General features: G+C 46.5%; 1 protein-coding gene across 1 annotated transcript; it reads right to left on the bottom strand.

Moving 5' to 3' along the window:
- Positions 1-308: 308 nt before the first annotated feature.
- UBE2V1 (ubiquitin conjugating enzyme E2 V1) lies at positions 309-14,746 on the bottom strand. The gene is made up of 4 exons (XM_084296605.1): positions 14,618-14,746; positions 5,577-5,725; positions 2,309-2,434; positions 309-1,914 (listed from the first exon to the last, which is right to left on the bottom strand). The coding sequence occupies exons 1-4, from the start codon at positions 14,637-14,639 to the stop codon at positions 1,768-1,770; spliced, it is 444 nt and encodes a 147-aa protein (XP_084152731.1). The 5' UTR covers positions 14,640-14,746; the 3' UTR covers positions 309-1,767.
- Between the last annotated feature and the right edge of the window lie 1,326 nt (positions 14,747-16,072).

Here is a 16,072-nt window from a genome sequence, read left to right as displayed (position 1 = left end):
CACCACCAGTTTACATACTGTTATCTACGTGGGATCTGTAGGAAGGTACTTCCAACAAACCCAAAATTCCATAAGGGATCAAAGTTCTAAACATAAATACAATTAAAGCCTTCTAATATTAATGCACACTTTTTATTATATTAAAATCAGGCAATGGTCTGATACAATAAAAAGGCTGCTTATGGAATACTGTTATGTTAAACTTTAATTACAGAGGATGTTAAATCCTTACAACTAATATTTTCCTCAAAAGAGTTAATGGAAACATCAATTGTTCATTGACTTGAGAGCTGCTGCTTTCAAATGTGTTTATTTTTCTTTTTTTTTTCTTTTTTTCTTTTCTTTTTTTTTTTTTTTTTTTTACACAAACACTAAATTTTTTCATAAAACTTCGGACACACTAGGTTGTTGGTATGTAAGCTTGCATCCACATTGCAGCAGTTAGTGGTCCAAAACAGTAAAACAGAAAAGGCAGTGATTTGCCAGGATGCAAAGCCAACAAAGGTCCTTAATCTGCTGTACGCACCACTTCCCCAGAATCTTCACAGAGGGGTTTTCACCTCCAACACTTAACAGAATCCTACTGAAGTCTACACTGACTTGATTTGTCTGTCAGATCTTTAAAAAGGCCGAACATAAGTGCTGTGTTTTAGTTAATTAACATTCTCAGGTCAATCCAAAGCACCAAAATACAACTATTTGAGTTGGAGTGTGTGTTTATTCTGGACGTGCAGTTTCCCCATTAAACTTTGGCAGCAGAAGATTTCGGCAATCCTGGTAAATGACTGCTCTTTTCACCAAAAGCCTATCTATTAACATCAGCCGTGGCCAGCTTGGCGGTGTGGCAGCAGTGCCAGAGGGGCAGGGAAAATCCCAGTCTGCGAGCAGAACAGATACTCTTGTTTCCCAGGCTGGTGAAGACTAAATTTGTTGGAAAACCAGAACAATAAGCAGGAGGGAACAGGTCAAGTTATTGCCCCAACGCTTACCCCTGCTGTCCAGGGGTGGGAAGAGTCACAAAAAGGGGCAAAAAGAAAGCAGCACCCCCACTAAAAAGAGGGGAAGAGGGAAGAGATTAAAAGAACCCTGAATCCCTCACCAAATGCCCACGTTACTGGTGAGGGGGACCAGGAAGAGAAATACAATCTATGCCTTGGCCAAAGGGAAGGAGGAAAGCTTGCCCCAGATTATCAGGGCGTTTAAAAAAATACAAAAAAAAAAAATGACCACAGTCACATTCAGCCTTTACTAGAGATAGCACAAAGGGAGGGATGACTGAGGTTAGCACACATCCCCGTTAGTAGTCCGTAAAGCCCAGTGTAGTACTGGAAGCAAAAACCTTTGTGTCTACTCTAATAAACAGCCCTGAGCTTTGACTCTATTGCAAAAGACAGAAAAAGAAAAGAAAAAAAAAAAAAGAAAAAACCCAGGCCAGACACACAGCAAGGTGATTGTGGGATGTATGCTTTCACAGTTAAGTTAGATGTGCCACACTGGTCTTAACAGTAATAAATTTAAATAGACTTTTCCTGATACCAGAAGTTCAGCTATGTGGACAGTGGTTACACGACAGGATTATTTGTTATAGCACAACTTATATTTCAAATGAAAAAATTAGTATCATTTACAGTATCTCAAGAAAAACTTCCTTTGAATGGGAACTTCCTTTCCAGGATTTTGAGGTCTACAAGATGCATCTAGAAAATTTACTACTGTGGAAAATGAAGACAGCTTAAATTGAATAAAGGGGGCATGATTTTTTTTTAATTAATTGCTGTAACATTGTCCTTCAGGTGGCTGAGGAAGTTTCATATTTTCTTTAGACATCATTAGACGCCGAAGCTCTTGCAGAACAACTTTGATACTATAAGAATTCTGCCATTTTGCTAGAACTGATATGGCTCTGGGGTCCACCTAAAATAGACAAAAACACCATTCCCGTCAGAATCAATAATTTCCATACACTTAACTCCCCCACGCACCCTCCACTTAAAGATCCTTTAAGAAGTCTGTGTGGGAGAAACCAAAGAAAGCAAAAGCAAGCGTTTTTTCCTGAAAGCACAATAAATCCACACAGGACAAAACTACTTGTGAGTTGCAAATGGACAGGAAATTTCCACATTTTGAATCCAGAATATACTTGGCTTGTATACTTCCCTCCTACCCCCCTTTCCTTCAAGGAAAATGGTACCAACAAGTAAAAAGTATTTAAACAAGTTGCAAGCGTAAAGCATTAACTTGAAGCTGCATATGAAAACCATGTAAAATGAGTAAAAAAACAAAAAACAAAACAAAAAAAAAAACTTACCACTCCATTAGAACTATTTACTCCATTCATATTAATTTTTGTTACAAATCTTACAAATGGAGGTGCTTCTGGATACTTAGGCCCACATTCTATTTTAAGGCTGTATATTCTGTTTTCATAAATTGTCTGAGGGGAAAAGAAAGGGGGGGGAACAGTTACATCAGGCAGTTCAACAATCATTTGGTTAAAACAGTGGTTATTTCAGGGACACAAACCACTAAACAGAAGGGCAGCCACTTACACACTGCGCAGGCTGCCTCTGTTTGGGTTTGTTTTTACAATATTCAGAGTATTAGATGGTGCTCTTCAGGAATTAGCTTAGATAGCTATCTACCGTTGGCCTGTCCTAGAACTGCACTTAAAAATGTTCTTTGGTCATAACTCAATGTGACAGTTCTCAGAAAGGGAATGCTCCAAGATTCACTCAGTTCCAAGGGACAGCCTGATCCCAAGTAGCAGCATCACTTTGTCACACAGCAGGAGCAATTAAATACTTTAGCAGCTACAAAAAGGAGTCCTGATTTTTTTTTTTTAACTATCCAATAAATGTGCATAGAAAAGAGACAAATACAACAAGGGTAAAGTGATTCTTCAATATTTAAAAGTAATTAAAAGAAACAATAGTTATTCAGCACTCTGGGAACACAGATTTCTGATGTGCTGGTATGGTGCAGCCTGGCACCAAGCTCCAGCTGCGCCAGGCAAAGCAGGGAGCAGAAGCATTTAACAGGAACAGGATCATCAGGAAGAAGTTTTTGCAGGCAAGCTGTCCAGATCTAGAGTTTCTTACACATTTCCTCCATCTTCAACATTGCAGTGAATGCTAAACTCACAAGGCAGTGATCAAGAGCAAAAATTCCAGGCTATCGTGAGCGCAGAAGCCCAGAACCAGGTATCAGCTCCTGCCTCACCTGCTGCAGCAGAGCATCACGCCTCCACTGGGGTCTTAAAAACAGCTGCCCGTCACACAGTAACTTCTCCTTGATACAGAATTCAGTGCAATTCTTTTCAAGGGCTTGTTATGCCCATCTTAATATTTCCCTTGATACTAATGAGTGTTTTGATGCAAAAAATGCCACCAGCATCTGACTTCTTGATTCAGCTGCTTCACGTCCGTGCAAATGGAGCGGTTTAACCCAGCCTGCAGCCACCCATGGCAGTGGCGGCACCCCTTCAGAGCAGCCCCTCCAGTGCCTCAGCCAGCCAGGCTTTCAGATGTCCAGCCTGGATGGTGGCAAACTCAATGCTGTCACAAGATCTGGGGGAAAAAAGTCACCTACCAGCTCAGCTTGGACTTCCTCTGCCTCCCAATGGAGCCCCGAGAGTGCTTTGTGCTCAGAGTTCACAGTACAGAGGTTTGGGGAGTGTTTTAGGGTCTTTGCAAATGGCCACACCCCATTAAGACTAGTGAATGGAAATCCTTGACCATGCACATGTCTATAAAAAATAGGCGCAGACAAAGCTGAAGTTTTGACAGTGCCACTGTTTTTAAATAGTTTGTACAAACAAGATGAATCACTGGCTGCAAAACCATCCGCACAGCCTGGGAAGGAGATGCACACTTCCATGTATGGTAGCAGGGACTCTCCGGAGCAGCAGCATGCATCAGCTCTGCACTACAGCTCGCTTCTCCCTCCAGGATGCCCAACATAAGACTCTTCCACCTGCTCCAAGCGTGATTTTTTCTATCCAGAGGAAACCAAGAGTTTTGATTTCTTTTTCCAGAGCCAGTATTACCCACATCCTATTAAAAAAAAATGGTACTAATAGAACTGTGTGTGAACAGTTCTAAAAACAGAAGCAGCTTCGAGTAAACAAGAATGTCTGAAAGTTCCCAGAATCTCCCTCAATACGGCCTGTGGCTTTTGAGCAATTAGTTGAATTCTACAAGTCCAGACCCTTTTGGAAATAAAAAAAAAATGTATTTATAAATGTGTCAGAAAGACAAAGGAGGCATAGCTGAATAATCTTCTGTGATAGTCCTCTGGCCTTGGTTGGGAGTATGACATGAAGTACAGATTTCTGTCACTGCTGACAAGTCAACATTTGCTTATTTGCTCATTTCACTTCCTATTTAAATTTCTAAATTAGATTTCAAGGTTGCTTAAATTTTACCTAACATGCATGCACACGGTGCCTGTTCTTCACAATCCTAATGTAAGCTCATTAAAGCTCTCCTAATGTTCTAAAATCAAGTGCTGTTCTGGAAAACAATTTGGGCATATCACCACCAAATGAAATGATCATGACTGGGGAGATGTTAACAACAGCAGACAAAAAGCAAAGAACACTTCTGAATGCGGTACAAAATACTGCACACATAATGCTGTTATAATACTAATTCTTGCACAAGCTCATCTTGAGTCAGAAAAGGCAACTGATAGAGTGGAAGCACATCGAGCAGCAGAGTGGTTAAAGGCGTGTAAACATTTCCATGTTGATAACATCGGAATTTTTGAGAAGTGAATGTGAGGCTAGACACAAAGGACAACATACACTACTGCAGGAAGGAGAATTAGCTACTTGCACTTCATGGCAAGGATAATAAGAAAACAGGAAAACACAGTAGAACTGGAGACAAGACACATTTGGTTTTTAGAATACATGCACACATACAATTTAGCCCTAAAGTTCACTACCATGGAGTAGAGACCCTCAGTTTAGTAAGGGTTTGGGATCGGGGTGGAGGGAATATGCAATAATGCTATCACAAAGACCATGGTAGCATTATGAGACACTACTTTGGGAGAGAGCATTCAGAAAAGTAACTGAATTCATTAAAATTCAAGTTTCCTGAGTTAGCTGAAACTGTAAAAGAGCAAGTCAGTACTGCTGCAGTGAAAACAAACTCCATAAATTCAACAAGCAACAGCAGAAAGGCTAGCAGTACTGAACAGAACATCCAGGTTTTACCTACATGAGCTCCACATGTAATCTCACTAGCCGAAGGATTTTAAACCTTGCTGTATTCAAGAGTACAGGATACTAGAATCCTGGAATCTCAAAAGTTATGTCTTAATGAATCTGCAAATATAAAGTAGACACGTAACAGAACTAAACAGAGAAAGGTACTAAAAATATTCCAGACCATAAGCAAAAGGACATATAGATATATAAACCCATCGTTATATGAAAGCTGATCCTTCAATGTAAGTCACTTGCTAAAGCGTTCTGTCACTTTGTGTTTCGCTTGTTTTCTACTTTCTACTAAGGGAAGGAAAAGGGTAAGAAAGAAAGAAGTGGCGTTGTATTTTAAGTGGATGCTTACTCTTGGAGGTCCAATAATCATTCCTGTCCATCTTGTGAGTGTCATATCTTCATCGTCTTCAAGGCCCCAGCTAACTGTTCCATCTCCTACTCCTTTTTGACCTTCTTCAAGTTCTTCCAACAGACGAAAATTACGAGGAACTTTTACTCCTAAAAATAATCAGAACAGTATTTTGAGTAATAAACATAAAAATACCACTGGCTTTGAATGATTATACTTCAACAGTCTGAAGAAGATATCCTTGTATTTACCCTGGACTTTTCAAGCAGTACCAAATATGCTAGAAGCACAATGGGCCTGATATTAGAACAGGCAGTAAAATGCAAGGAAATCTCTCTGTCTATTCAGAGATACAAACAGTCCTGTGGAGCTCTAATTAGCACTTGTCTATTAAGATCTATAGCAAAGGAATTTGCAAGATTCTACAAAATGTGTGATGTCAAGCCTCCCACAGTGTCGTCTCTCTGAGCTTTTAAAAACACCACTCAAACCAAATGAAACTTTCATAACATGAGTAGGTTAATCTGCTGTTAATTTAAGTGGGCTTTGTCAGTAGCAATACTGTCCTTTGTGCTTATGACCTCTATTACCAAAGAATTCCAGCACTTCTTAATTGCTAGCACATTTATCTTCAAAACACACAGCAAAATAATGGGAATTTTTTGATCCCCATTACATTAATGGGAAATAATGGCACAGAGAGCTTGAGAGCTTAAGCCAAGGTCACACACTGTGGCTGTGATGAAGGAGCTCAGGCCACATGGCACTTGATTATTCATTCTTCTTCAAGATGTCCATACCTCAGCCACCACAAAACACACACGTGCTCTAGGCCACCATGTCTCCTTCAAAGTACCTGTGCAAAGCACACTGCTTTACAAAAGAAACAAAATTATTGCCAGGATACATTTGATGCAGTTATTTTCACCTGTTGTATAAAATAAGGTTGAATTTAGGGTTTGGATTTCTTTTTCCTTCAATAGTCCAAGATTAACTATTCACCAGTACACAGTAGCAGAAAATCATAATGTATCCCCTTCTTTATCCTTGCTGATTTAGCACAACAGAAGAATGGGCAATTAGCCTTGAAGCACACCAAGTGAACCCAGTGGACTCCTCCATCGAAGTCAGCTCTTCCCGCATTCATGGCATACTTCAGAGGACAGAGACAGAGACCAAGCAAGAGCTTTGAAAATCATCTCCAGAGCTGCTTGCAAGTGTGGAAAACAGAGGATGTAAGGCTTTGTGAAATGTAGCAGTGCTTCAATTCTCGAACCTCTAGTGTCCTTACAATCCCCTTTAAGGTTGACCTGAATGACTTAAAAGAAACTAAATGTCAACGCTGGTTTTGCTGCTTGATCAGAGTTGCCAACATTTCATTCATTACAAAGCAAAGCATAAAAGAAATTTAAGTAAATTACTGATGGAATTAGTTTACAGGCCAGTTCAATAACACATCTAAAATAACCACGTTCCAGAATACGCTGGGAGAAAACGATGCAATTATACAGCTGTAGCGAGTGGATGAGGAGGAACCTAGACCCCCATGAGAGGCATCAGAGAGCCCCACCAGACCTGCACCAGCTGCACCAAACCAAACCCATTAGGGGCTGCTGCGCACAATCCCAAGGCAGCTCCACACCAAACCCACATCTTTAACTACTGGCGAGATTGCGCTGTTTTCATGGCCGCTGAGTAATGCAAGTCTTTGGCTGGGAAAGGAAATGAGTCAACTGGGGCTGGTGAAGCCACCACCACCAGGTGAGCCCCGGGGCCCTGAGCAGGAGCAGGATCTCCTGGAGACCACCGGCACCTCCCCAGCACAACACCTCCAGCACCCACCCCCCAGGCCTTCAACTTCTGATGGATCTTGTGTACCTTGGGCACAGATAGTCTCAAGCACCTGAATTACACCAGATTAGCCACCCCACTTGGATCACCTTCCTCATGCTCCCCATGCCACGGTGAGGGGAAGCAGAGAGGGGCACAGCCTGACTGCAGCACGGAGGCCGAGAGCGGGGGCCGAGCGTGGCGGATGCAGCGCATGCTGAGGTCAGCCCCATGTCGAAGGTGTCTGTACACACGGTGCCAGTTTCACAGCCCATCCTGCGGCTGCTGCCCGCGGTGACTCACGGCCCTGCCACCGGCCGGGCGGCTGCCCAGGCAGCCCTGCCTGCTGGCACACTGTGAGTGGAGCCGCCGGCACAGCCAGCCAGTGGGGACAGCCCAACGTCCTTCTGGAGGGACGAACCCCACCCTCAGCCCATCACAGAAACGCTCAGACAATGCAGGTTGCACCACAAAGGAAGCCGTGGGTGCTATTGTTAGAAACCCAGGGCGAAACTCCACGCTCACAGAAGTGCTCAGCTGGAGCGAGAAAAGCTGTCTCGAATTTGTGGGGTTACCAAAAAACACTTCTGGGCCACAACATCACAACGCTCAACAAGTGCGATCAGAGTCTCTCTACATTTTGGAGCTCGGTAACACCGAGGTAACTCACTGACATTTCTTAGACCAAGAAAATAACCCAGGAGGGCTCAACACCACAGCGGAAGCACTGCCTGCCTTGTGGAAAGCAGGCACAGGGCACACATTTAAGAAGAAAATCAGAAATATCAACTACCGACCCCTCCTCTGAGCATCATGCTCACTGCACAGGGCAGGAATCCTAAGCAAAGAAAATGGTGTGATTTGTAATTAAAAATTACACCATCGTGTACACATTCAGTGAGGCCACAACCAGGCCAAAAGGCAGCCTGAATTCTGACACTTGCTAACCGGAGCTAGGCTTGGGTTGGCAGAGTTATGGGAGGAGAAGGCAACTTGATTTCAGAGCTTTTCCAAGGCACAGCTGCTCTGATTCAGCATGAATCAGACACAGCATGAATCAGAGCCCTAAAACACTCACACAGGAATGTCAAGGTCTGTGACAGCTGTGAGGCCTGCAAAGAGCCAGTCCCATCGTACTCTGGCTCCTATCGCACGGTAGTAGTTAAGGTAAGTGACTGGTGATTCCACAGCACCTGCTCACCCAAGGGCACTGCAGGACCACCAGCGGCAAAGAGAGGTGGGAAAAGTGAAGAACACGTACCTGCAACTTCATGCTCTTTGCAGAAAAAGAATCATAGGAGATGGTTGGTCACTCCACAGCACACAACCCCATCCGGCAGCACTCTTGCCTTCTCAAGAAGTTTTATGTCCATGCTCAAGCTGTAAGGTGTGAGTGGAAGAGCAGCACCCCACCATCACACATGGCAAGTACATGGGTACAGAACTGCAGGTCAGCTCCCTCCTGACATGTTCCCCAAAGACTCCAACAAGGAGAAAAACAGACTTGTATATATATAAAAGATTATGACCATATGATCATAAATGCTTTAAGTCATTTCTAACTAACCTGCCCCCAAGCCAGGCAGAGGACCAGGCCAGCTGCCCGCCCCAGTCAGCCTGGCGGGCTGCATGAAGCCACAGGCCAAGCCAGGCTCCCCATACAACGGGTCAGCCACCACGTCCTGCTGGGGCCTCAACGGCCAAAGCCAAGCAGAATTTATCATTTGTGGTTGCGTGCAAACATCATCATCATGTCTGCTGTTCACCAGAATTCCTAGAAAGGGATCTGGTCTGTTCCATGCACCCACACCACTTGCCAAACAACGCCCATGGCTATCCCAGGGAAGTCCCCATGAGATGCCCTGTGCCAGCTGAGCAAACCGGCAGCAAAAAGATTCCACCAAACACCAGCTCCGCTGCACAGAGCGGTACTGATGAGCACTCCTCAGCCAGGCACCTCACCACCGGGCTGCTTTCTAAGTGAGGAGCTGCGAGGCTGTCAGACAGAGAGCTGACACAGGGCGAGGGCAGTGTGACTGCACCTGCCAGAACCTCCTGATGTCCCGCACTAGGCAAAGCAGAGTTATTCCTGCAACACACTTAAATGCCAGCTTGGGTTTTAAGGACCTTAAAGCACACTCAGATTCATTTTATATCACAGCACCACTAAAGATCCGCAGATATGTAACTTGGAATGTCTTGTGATGGTTTTAAAAATGATCCTACCAGTCGGACATTTTCTGTCTTGAATTACACGCAACCTTGTGAGACACAAAGCATGTTTTCAACAAGTTAAAAACAACATTTACTGGCTGACTATAGAAATCTTTCAATTTTCCCCAGCTATATAGTGGAAGCAGTCCCAAATTCAAGCCAATTTTAACTCTGCTCTCTGTACTAGTTTCTGATTTACACTAATTCAAGAGAACCGGAGTCCATTACCTTTAAACACCTCCACTGCTAGACGTGTTAAAGCCCCTTCTGTTGCTTGCTTTGCTGTTCAGCCTTTAACACACCTCTTCCAATACATTTCTCATCTCTCTGCAGAGACGGACACTATCTAGAAATCTGCTACCTTATCCTTACAGCACCGCGATTGTAAAAAATAAATAAATCAATCCTTGTCAAAATGGCATAGAGAGCTTTCAAAGTGATGTAATATTTAAAACAATAAAAGGCTTTCAGCAGCTGTCACAAAAACTTCCAGGAGATGGGGACTTTAGATTTCCTGCATCTTCTTTACAGTCACTGTTTCCACCCTGATAACGCAGGCAGGTACTGAGATGTTTTGCAGATTCACAATAACTTCTGGAGCACTTGAAGCAATTCAGTATTCTCTGCTGAGTGTAAACTAGAACGCCGCGCCTGTCTTTCGTTGCTTTAAGCACATTACTTGTAAAGAGATGACTTTAAAATGTCTGAGGCAGACTGGCATTATCGCTGAGGGCTGAAACCAAATAAAGCTATCCAGCAGCCGGAGAGCTGGAATCAGATGTGCTGGGTCACTTGTATCAGCTGAAAAGCACAATTTTACCAGCTCAGCTAAAATTTGCTCTGGAGAAGAAGTCATCCCAAACTCATGTCCTGGACAAAATCCACACACTAAATCCCACCAGGAAAAGCACCACTTCCTCTTTACGTTGTGAAAAGAAACCATTGTCAGTGCCCACGAGCTGAGCGCTCCCCGCCCAGCTGCCTCTTCTACCCACAAAGGATCAAATTCATACCGACCGCCAAAAGCAGTGCGCACAAGGAGACTCCCGGATTTTGAGATGAGCTTTGAAAAGCCAGACACCGCGCTGACAGGGGTGATGTTACCTGTGCCACAGGATGCTAGCTGCAGAGCATCCCAGCAGTTTAACACCCAACAGGGTATGAGCTACGGGGAGTCAGGCAAGGCACACTCCATCCCACACCTTGCCCCTGGACCACACCGCCCTCGGGAGGAGCACCCAAACCCCTCAGCAGGTGGAAATGAAGTCATTTTGGCTGGACATGTGGCTGTTAAAAGCATCCTGACAACCTGAAAATCCAAACCTTAACACACCTCACAACGTGTGCCAGTGGCCCACCTTCTAGGATCCTAACCCATGTACACATTTAATATCCTAATGAATCATTTAAAGTTCTCAGCCAGAACCTCATTCTTCAAATACAATATATAATCTGTATCATTACAGATGAAAAGACTCAACTACCTTCTTGTAAGATTTTGGAACTGTTTACCCTTTTTTTTCCATCCTTGCAGCACTACAGACACCAAGAGGCTGTGCAACCAACTTTTTCAGCACCTGCTATTTCACGTGCTCCTATATCCCATCTCATTTAAGAATGCATAATTTATCTCTCCAGCTTCTCTTCAATTTCTTTTTCCTACCCTCTGGTATTTTACTTACAGGCTGAGAAAGCACTCAGTGGCTGGCAGTATTTACTTTGAGATAACAATGAGTACTGCGTACCATACACTCAGGAGGAGACATCACGACCCGCTTACAGAGGCAGGGTACTCCTTCCATACCCTTCCACGAGCAGGTTCTTCTGCACTGCAATGGCTGGTTTGCTTTTCACGAGGATATCTGAGTTTACAGTGAGATTATGGATCCTCCAGCAATTACAAATACATGTTTTTAATATACTGTACTAAAACCAGTCTGTGCTTTCTCTCTGTTAGCCATATTAAACCACACACATTGTCACTATTATGCCCATTCCCCTAATGATTTGTCCTTCTGAGGCTCTCCACATTCCTCTGACTTTGAATAACTTAAACCTGGGCAAATCATTTCACTGCTCAGTTCCTGCAGGCTGTTGGCAAATGCAGCATCTGTCACCACCCTGCAGCAGACCCCCTAAAGAAACCTACGGGTGAACAGTGGGTTAAATCACGTCATTAACTTTTCCCATGATGGAAGTTGGAAAAACAGGATGCCACAGGGCACAGCAGCACTGCACAGCACAGCAATGCAGGCCCCACGAGCCCAGCTGGGGCACTGAGTGCCCACAGCCCCGCGGCCAGCTGGGTGTCCTACCTGCCATCCCAGCCTGAAGGACGGGCAGGAGTTGTGGCTTGGGTGTCTGCAGCCTCCTAGAAGAGCCTTATTGGGATGCTTAAAGGCAGCTCTTTTTTCATATATGAACTGGGAGGAAAGAAGAAAATCCATCATTGGCAACAGGGACTCCTCCTTTAGACAAAGGATACTAGTGGACCTGGTATCATAACATTTCTCCTTTCAAGTATTCCTGTGAGTTTCTTGAATACAAGGCTTGTGTAGTATTAGACAACACTTGTCTCATTTCCAGCATCAGCCCTGACTTTTATTTATTTATTTATTAAGTTATAGGGACATTTGTTGCCATTTCTTCCTCTGAGTTAGTAGCTGCTTTCAAAGAATGACTGAATACTTTTCATAGTCAACCTCTATTTGAGCTCCTTTACTGAACCACTACAAACTTAGGGTATCAAACTGTTGTGGTTTAACCCGGCTGGCAGCTAAACACCACACAGCCTTTCACTCACGCTCTCTCCCCCATCCCAGGGAGGGAGGGGGGAAACGGGAAAGTGAAGCCTGTGAGCCGAGATAGAGACAGTTTATTAAGACAGGAAAATAATAACAATAATAACAACGATAATAGTACTACTACCACTACTGTGTATGAAACAAGTGATGCACAATGCAATTGCTCACCACCTGCTGACCGATGCCCAGCCTAACCCTGAGTAGCCAGCCCCTCACCCCTACATGTATCTATTGTTCAGCATGACCCCAGATAGGATGGAATACCCCTGTGGCCAGTTTGGGTCAGCTGTCCTGGGTCTGTCCCCTCCCAGCTCCTGCTGCACCCCCAGCCTGCCCGCTGGCAGGACAGAGTGAGGAGCTGAAACGTCCTTGGTTTGGTGTAAGCACTGCTCTGCAACAATGAAAACATCAGCGTGTTATCAGCACTCTTCTCATCCTAAGCCAAAACACAGCACCCTACCAGCTACTAGGAGGAAAATTAACTCTGTCCTAACTGAAGCCAGGACACAAACACATTAAAGTGTTTTAAAAATAAATATGAATACATTAAGATGCCCTGAAGCAAGTGTTAGCCAAACCTGTTTTACAAAGGCGCAAAGATACCCAGCTGCTCGCCCAGAGCCCCACAGCGACTCAGTCAGTGCTGGAGAACAAGAAGGTGTCACTTCCTGGCTCCCCTCGCATGCCTTCAACAAAGCCTTCAGCAGTGTCAGGAGGGAACCACACAAGCTGCACTGCAGTGCACCACCACAACCAGTAACTGGACACTACATTGTTCTCTTTAGCAGGAAAGGACAATCCCCATCCTACTTTTCTAGAGCACCAACCAACAGCAGCCCATTGCAGGAAGAACAGCCCGTGGATTATGGCTGGATGGAGCCCTGAGGCTTACATCAACCCAAGTCACTGGTCTGTGCACAAGGGCGCCTCAATACCAAACTTAGGGCTCACTGCAGAAGTTCAGCATTACTGCAACATGTTTTTTTTTTTTTTTTCAAGCTACACACTGATTTTCAGTATTTTTTCTTCTTGCCAGCAGCAGTTAACCAAACAGGATCTCATGGGTAGCTAAGTACAGTGCTTGCCTGATGTGCACATTTTAGAGGCAAGAGGCTGAGGACTTACACCTACCTGGCTCCATCCTGCTTTATGCTTCCAACGCCGAAGACAGTTTTCAGAAGTATGTGAAGTAACAGGAAGCGATCCAAAAGACACAATGTGGACAGCAGATGATGGTTAACTTAGCTATGGCTTATCACAAAGGCAGTTCAGAGCAAAAGGGAAGCTGTACAGCAGGACTGGCTTTGGTCTCTGCCATCACAGTCCAAGCCTCCTTCCCTCCACGACCACCCAGACCATTAATTCATGAGGCTGCGCTGGCTTTAGAAGAGAATCACTGGCCTTGCTCTTCCAGCCAAAGCCAAAACGAGAAGTCAGCAGCTTGAAAGGATTATTGTGAAAGTGCAGTAGCTGGGACAACGTGACATGAGAGGATGAGAAGGCTCCACTACATTTTCCGTGTATTTTAATCGGGCGCTCACACACCTTGCAATCACGTACTGCCAGGCACAGATTCTCCCTATGAGCTGATGGCTACGAATTGCCTGCATGGTAACGCTTCAGAGCTGCCTACAGCAATCAGCAGAGGCCTACCGACCGGCAGAGCTCCCGAGCCTTTCGAGCTCCCATGAGGAGCTCGCTGCCCTCCCGCCCCGGTCACAACAACGCCGCAGAGGCTCGCACCTGGTCGGGGCCTAGAGCAGGCCGACGGAGCCGGCCGGGCAGCCCCGCAGCGAGCTGGGCGGCCCGGGAGGCGGCGGCAGGGAAGGAGGGAAGGCACCGAACCGCCGGCGGCGAAGCCCCGGGCCCGCTGCCGGGCCCCCCCCCGCGCCGCGGGCAGGCTGCAGCAGCCCTCCCGCAGGAAGCCCCGGCCCGGCCCCCGCCTGACGGGCGGTCTGGCCGCACCCCCCCTCCCCCCGCAGCCCCTTCTCAGGGCTTCCCCCTCCCCGCCGCCCCCTGAGGGCAACCGACGGCCGGTCCGGCCCGGGGGGCTGTCAGCGCCCGGCCTCCCCCCGACAGGGCCGAGGCGAGCCCCGCGCTGCCCGTGCGCCCCCGGGGGGGCTCCGCGAGGGATCGCGGCCGAGCTCCGCCGCCCCCCGGCCCCGCCCGGCCCAGCGCCTGCCGCCCGCTCACCCGCCGCCGTGGTGGCCGCCATCTTGCGCCGCTGCCGCCCGAGCACCGCCCCCTGCCCCGCGGCAGCGCGACGCGGGAAGGCGGCGGCGCGGCGCGGCGCGGTGTGGGCGGGCGGGCGCGCTAAGTGCCGAGGGGAAGGGGCGGAGGAGGAGGAGAAAATTTTGTGGAGCGCGGAAGGAGATTGCGGAGCTTTGTCGCGCGGGCGGGCGCGCGCGCGCAAAGGAGCTGCGCGGGGTTTGCGTTTAGCCGAGGGTGCCCGGGGCGGTCTGCGCCTCGGCACTGGGAGCACAGGCCCCAGACCCCCAGCCCTCCCGTGTGCCTGACACCCGCCTGCTTTCGAGCCTTTAACATCCAGTTGCAATTAATGCGAATAATTGGTAAATTGGGTTCGTTACGGCCAGAGAACAGCAGCTTGTAGCTGTGATGCATTAAAAATGTTCACACTGTGACAATCTGTTATACGTGGAGTGGTAATTCGTGTCGAGAAAATGGTTGATATTAATAAAGAAGGGGGAGATTTGGAAATGTGGCCATGGGGGTTGGAAAGCCCCGTGGTTGAGATAACACTAGACTCTTAACGATGAGGCCATCAGGAATATAAAAGAGTTTAGAGGGAACAAAGAAGGGTGATTCAGGAGACTCCATGCAGTCTCGCTGTTAAGGCATGGATGTTTCTGGGTGTTTGCTGTTGTTGTTACATTCAAAGTTGTTTGACCAATGAAAAGTTGTTTTGAAAAGAACTGCTGTGGAGAGAAGGGTATAAGAGGGGAGCCTGCCCTCAAGAAAGAAGAAGAAGGAAAAAAAAAAAAAAAAAAAAGCAACACGATGAAGTTACATCAATAAAGACGCAGGAAAAATAAGTGAAGAGGAACAGGCTGGTAGAATGGAGACCAGGATGGGAACAGGCACTTTGATCGCCTCATGAAGACAGGCCAGACGCAGCAAACTGCTCAGAGAAGCTCGTACTGAAAGTTGCTGGTAACAGGCGCACTGGAGCTGGAGAGAAGCTCGAGCTGAGAGATGCAGACCTGTGCACACAACTGCCTCTCGCTGGTAAGCAGTTGTGCATTATGGGGAATCATACATCCTTAGGAACAAAGACTGTCCTGATAACCTTACAGCTTGTTCTCCTTATTAACAATCAGACAGTTTATGAGCCTGAAATATGGGACCAAACTGAGGTCAAGGTGTGGGACTCTGCAAATAAAAACGACAAGGTTGCAGTGGGATTGCTCGGCACCTGGCGAGCAGTCTCTGAGGCCTTAAAGAGCCGTGTGGGACCACAGTCAGAAACGTGTGGTTGGCCAGGCAGTGAGGGAGCTGCGGGCTCCTTTACTGATCCTTCTGCTACGCCATGGGCCCCTCTGCTGCTACAGCCATCGCAGGCCTTTGCTGTTACGCCCCCTGGTGCCCTGGACGTGCCTTTTGACCAAGGCCTCATTGGCCTTGAAAAGG

Source organism: Netta rufina, assembly GCF_964035555.1.
Source record: "Netta rufina genome assembly, chromosome: 16".
In the NCBI taxonomy this organism is placed as follows: Eukaryota; Metazoa; Chordata; class Aves; order Anseriformes; family Anatidae; genus Netta; species Netta rufina.
This window is presented reverse-complemented; position numbering and strand designations above follow the sequence as displayed.

What these genes read in the sequence shown, in the direction of transcription:
- UBE2V1 (XM_084296605.1), bottom strand. Translation starts at nt 14,639, where the DNA reads ATGGCGGCCACCACGGCGGCGG. An exon ending in TGATTATTGGACCTCCAAGA is followed by an intron (nt 2,435 to 5,576) that starts GTAAGCATCCAC and finishes TTTTCCCCTCAG; the next exon opens with ACAATTTATGAAAACAGAAT. An exon ending in TAAATAGTTCTAATGGAGTG is followed by an intron (nt 1,915 to 2,308) that starts GTAAGTTTTTTT and finishes TGTCTATTTTAG; the next exon opens with GTGGACCCCAGAGCCATATC.